At 41.0% G+C, this 5685-nt stretch overlaps 1 protein-coding gene across 1 annotated transcript in view; it reads left to right on the forward strand.

Moving 5' to 3' along the window:
- The first annotated feature begins 390 nt into the window (after positions 1–390).
- KIRREL1 (kirre like nephrin family adhesion molecule 1) overlaps positions 391–5685 on the forward strand; it is a 255538-nt gene continuing 250243 nt past the window's right edge. The window contains exon 1 of the mRNA XM_075330726.1: positions 391–662. Coding sequence (XP_075186841.1) covers positions 611–662 — 52 coding nt within the window. The 5' untranslated portion in view covers positions 391–610. The remainder of the gene's footprint in view (positions 663–5685) is intronic.

The raw sequence follows: 5685 nt of genomic DNA on the forward strand, positions 1-5685 counted from the left end.
CAGACAAGATATGGAATGTTGGAGGGAGGAGGGAGGGTGCAATGTAAGTGGGGGAGGGGGGAATTACAAAAAAAAGCAAAAAAAATCCCAACATAAGTAAATGAAAAATTCCCAAATTCCTTTCTTCACATCAGCAGATCCCGAGCCGGCTCCCCCTCACCCATTCTGCTCTCACAGCTAACTTTTTTTTTTCTTTTTTTTTTTTTTCTCTTTTTTTTAATGTGAGTTTGTTTTTCTGGTGCAGGGAGAGAAAGGAAAAATGTGCCAGAGACAGAGAGTTTAGGAAAGTATGTTCCCTTCCCTCCCCCTCCTGCCAGTCGAATGGTTCATTCCCCTACTGGATCCATCCTCTCATTCCAAGACTTTTTTTTTTTTTTAGTGCATGAGAGAAGAGAGAGGGAGAGAGCGAGAAAGAGAGAAGAGAGGGAGAGAAGTCAGGACTGGAGATTTTCTGTGGAGGCGATTTTATAGATACATGTTTTTTATCCTTCCCGGTGAACATCAGCCCTTTGTCTGGGATATGTTTTCTTAGGAACACACAGGAGCGAACGACTCGGATAGAGAATTCCCTACTAATTGTCATTTAACTCCGGGAGACAAGGGAGAGAGCATGCTTGTTCTTTTCGTATGGATATTTACGCTGCCCTACACACTTTGTCAAGGTAAGACCCCCTGTTTTCTGATCTCAGTGCATCCCTTATAGCCCACGGTGCATGGCTAGTACCCCCTAAGTGCAATTATCCTGGGGAACTTGATGATGCAAATAGTCAGGGGGGAAAGAAAGTCATCCCATAGTGCAATTACATTAGTAGGAAGTCCCTGTACCTTCATAATTTAAGATGACTACTAAGTACCCCAATAGTGCAGGGTGAATACTATCTACTCTCATAGCATAAACTGAAGACTACATAACCCCATGGTCCGATCAGAACAGTAAATTCCCCCTATAGCTCAGGGAGAATAGCAGGTAACCTCAAAGCTTAAAATGGGTTCCAAGTACCCCAATAGTTCAGGGTGAATAGTGGATACCCTAGTAGCTCAAGATGAGTACTAAGTACCCTTAATATGTAGGGGTGAATAGTAGATACCCCCATACAATAAGATGAGTGGCAAGTAAACCAGTAGTTCAGGGTGAATAATAAGTTACAATGAGCACTAAGTACCCCAATAGTTCAGGGTGAATAGTAAGTAACCTCATAGATTACAATGAGCACTAAGTACCCCAATAGTTCAGAGTGAATAGTAAGTAACCTCATACATTACGATGATGTACCCCAATAGTTCAGGGTGAATAGTAAGTAACCGCATACATTACAATGATGTACCCCAATAGTTAAGGGTGAATAGTAAGTAACCTCATACATTCCGATGATGTACCCCAATAGTTCAGAGTGAATAGTAAGTAACCTCATAGATTACAATTAGCACTAAGCACCCCAATAGTTCAGGGTGAATAGTAAGTGACTTAAGATGAGCACTAAGTACCCCAATTGTTCGGGGTGAATAGTAAGTAACTTACGATGAGCACTAAGTACCCCGATAGTTCAGGGTGAATAGTAAGTTACTTATGATAAGTATGAAGTACCCCAATAGTTTGTGTGAAAAAGTAAGTGCCCTCATTGCTTACAATGAGTACTAAGTACCCCAATAGTTCAAGGGGAATAGTAGGTGCCCTCATTGCTTACAATTAGAACTAAGTACCCCAATAGTTTGGGGTGAATCATAAGTAACTTACAATGAGCATTAAGTACCCCAATAGTTTGGGGTGAATAGTAGGTGCCCTTGTAGCTTACGACGAGCACTAAATTTCCCAATAGTTTAGGGTGAATAGAAGATACCCTTTTAGCCTAAGATGAGTACTAAGTACCCCAATGTGCAGGGGGTGAATAGTTGGTACCCCCATAGAATAAGATGAGTTGCAAGTACCTGCAGGAGAATATCAGATATATAGGAAATAGTAGGTACTCTTATGATCCATACTGAATGGTGCCCCCAAAGTCTGTGTAAGCGGTATGTATGGTAGAAGGTTAATGTTGGGGTACCTCAATAGTCCAGAGGATGGTAATTACCACTACAGTCCAATGGTCTAGGGGGAATGGTAAGAGATGATTCCAGAAAGCAACACGTATGGTGGGTGCTCGGCATCTGCACTATACACTGCCATCCCCTAGAACCGCTACCCTGAGCTCCGGCTGCAGTGACTGTAGAAGAAACAGATGTGTCACTTGTTCCTTGCCTCTCGCCTCTGGCTTCGTACTCAGGGAGGGGGAAAGCTCTCGTTTTCTTTCCCCTTTGCAATGCTGGGTTGGCAACTTTCCGCCGGTTCGGGGCTGATGCGAGCAGATTTTTGCCCGTCGTGCTGGGGGCAGATGTTGATTTCATACAGAACCGCAGACATGGGCAGAGAAGGATGAGTGTGGCATGAGTCAGGGTCTGCCAGAGATTTAACCCTCCCGCTACAAGGTCTCTACGGATGTCTACGAGAATGTGACGGCTGCTGCAGAACCTCCTCAGAGGCCGAGCTGTCAGATCCTGCGCCTAACTTGTTGATCGAAGCTTGATGGGGGGATTCCCAGGAGTTGGCGCATCACCCATGCCACTTGTACTGCTGTAACACCACCTGTCAATCTCGCCTCTACCGGTGGAGCGTTGATTGGCGGCTCGGCTTCCCAAGAGGCTCTGCAGTAGATGGAGGCATTGTGTGCGGAAGGGGTTCTTGGACGCCATCCATTGTAACGTCAAGAAGAGTTGACTGCGCGCATTGTGGATTTGCCCCGGTGGATGCAGCTCATTCATACTCCACGCGGAGCTGTTGTTCGTGTTTTCGGCACATCCTATTAACACCTCGCCTTCCGATTAGAGGGCGAGAATTCGGAGTGACGGTCTCCATCCGTCCGCAAATTCCTGGACACTTCGTGAAAAAAAAAAGAAAAAAAATCTCTGTGATTTTTTTTTTTTTTTTTAATATCATCCAGTTTTTCACGTTTTTTTTGCTATCCTCATATTAGCATTCTGAGCTCTAGACCTACTATATATAACCACTTTTGTGGCTATCTATAACATTTGAGTCCCCCCAAAAAGTTAAAATGAGAATGGACCACTTCAATATACTTTTATTATCACCGTGTTAATCCAGAAACAGGAAAAAAAAAACATGAAAAACCTTGCGAAAGAAAAAGTTACTACAGAAAGGGTTTTCCTTCCTCTAAAAATTGGGATAAATGGTCCAAATAAGAGTTACAATCAAAATAGCAATATTCATCCTATTTTAATTTCCCCCCCCCCCCAAAAAAAAATTGTGAAAAACTGTGTAAAAGAAAAAGGTGTATTCAGAATGGTCAAGCTTATGAAGTTCAACCTACTTTCAGTTTTATCTTTGCGTTAATCCAAAAAATGAAAGAAAAAAAAAATCAAAAACATGATCAAAGAAAAAACATGAAAAACCTTCTGAATGAAAATGCGTTTTACTTTTTCTAACATTTGGAAAAAAGCGTCCAAATAAAAGTTAAAATCAGAATGGCAAAGTTTAAGCCGTTCAACCTGCGATCATTTTTTATGCTGTAGTGAACCAGAATAGGAAAAAAACCACGAAAAAGTTTGCGAAAGAAGAAAAAAAATTGTAAAAGAGAAAAACTGAAAAATGTTATTTAATCTTGGAATGGCAAAGTTCATAATCACCAAGCTATATATTTTTTATACTGTATTGATTCAGAATAAGAAAAAAGTGTGAAAAACTTTGATAGAAAAAACATGAAAAACCTTGTCAGAAAAAGTTAAAATCAGAATGGTCACGTTCTTTAAATACAACTTATTTTCACTTTTTATGCTATATTGAACCAGAATAAGAAAAAAAAAACCTGAAAAACTTTGGTAAAGAAAAAAACAATTTAAAATTTTTGTGAAAAAGAAAACAATATTAAAAACTTTGTGAAAGTTAAGAGTTAAAATCAGAATGGCTATGTTCATGACGGTCATCCCATCTTCTTTGTTTATACTGTATTGATCCAGAGAAAGAAAAAAAATGTGAAAAACTATGAAAGAAAAAACAAAGTTGTGAAAGAGAAAAACTTTCTCAAAGAGAAAAACTTTGTGAAAGTAAAGAGTTAATCAAAATGGTCAAGTTCAACCTATTTCCTTTTGTTATGATGTGTTGATCCAGAAAAATAAAAAAACACGAAAAAACTTTCAAAATGTTTTTCACGTTTTTTTTAATCACTCATTACCTTGCAGATTATGATCGATGAGAACAAGAAGTAGAGGAAGAGCGAGGGAATGACAGAAAAAGTTTTCCTTTCTCTGTAGGGAAGTTTCTAAATGGGTAAATGTGGACCTCCATCCCCCCAGATGTGCCTCCTCTCCAGGTCCTGTCCTCTTGGAGAAGGCCACATTGCTGGCTCTGCAAAGCACAACTCCCACATTATTCTCCGTCCACCCTAAAACACAGCTGGCTGCTTCCTTAGCATCTTGCAACATCAGTGCAGAGCCGCTGCCTGTGCCATGGCGGGAGGCGGGGGAGGGGGACAGCGAACACAAAAACCCTCTGACTATCCTGTTTTCCAGTCGTATTGTGTTAATTGTGAGGGATAATCCTGCCTGTATAATACTGCTGCATCCAGCACTGAAGGCCAAGCTTGAGTGAAAAGGTTTTGTGGGGGGTTTTCACTGCTTGACCCAAGAGCTAGCAATCTAGAGATTAATTACCGTTTTTTTTATATGGTTCTTTCTTATAGTTTTGTCTATTTTGAAGCTGTTGGATCATAGCTCAAAAGGGCCTCATGACTTCTCGGAGAACTTGGGTGGATTGGACAGAAATGAGAACTTGGTACTGTTAACTGTTACGGTGTTGGGCATCCACAAATTGGTTATATGTCAGTCAACATCCCTGGCCACCCACATGTTGATTATGACTTGGTCAATGTCCTTGGGTGTTCACAGGTTGGTTAAATGTTGATCATCATCCCAAGTTGATTGCAGGTTGGTTATACATTGGCAACTACAGATTGGTTACATATTGGACATTATTGGCCACCCATAGGTTCATTCTATGTTGGTGAACATCACTCAACACCTACGTATTGATAAATATCCTACAGTAATATCTCACATACCTAGATCTCGATAGGCTGGCCACATGTTGGTCAAGATCCATGGGCACCTACAAGTTGGTTATCTGTTCGTTAAGAACCCTGCGTGCCTAAAAGTTGATTGCATATTGATCACCATCCCTCGGCACCTACATGTTCATTATGAGTTGGTCAACGTCCTTAGGTACCCACAGGTTGGTTAACTGTTACTCATCATCCCTAGGCGATTACAGGTTGGTTGTACATTGGTAACCACAGGTTGGTTAGATATTGGACAACATCACTGTGCACCCATAGCTTCATTCTATGATGGTGAACATCACTGGACACCTACATATTGATCATTATCCCACAGTTATCCCACACATACCTAGATATCGATAGGTTGGCCACATGTTGGTCAAGATCCATGGACACCTACAAGTTGGTTATTTGTTCTTTAAGAACCCTGGGTGCCTAGAAGTTGGCTACATATTGATCAACATCCCGAGGCACCTACATGTTGACTATAAGTTGGTCACGATATCTGGGCACTCACAGATTGTTCCATGTTGGTCAATACCTCTAGTTACTCGCAAATTATATGTTGGTCAACTCCTTT

The sequence above is a fragment of the Anomaloglossus baeobatrachus genome, chromosome 12 (genome assembly GCF_048569485.1).
Source record: "Anomaloglossus baeobatrachus isolate aAnoBae1 chromosome 12, aAnoBae1.hap1, whole genome shotgun sequence".
In the NCBI taxonomy this organism is placed as follows: domain Eukaryota; kingdom Metazoa; phylum Chordata; class Amphibia; order Anura; family Aromobatidae; genus Anomaloglossus; species Anomaloglossus baeobatrachus.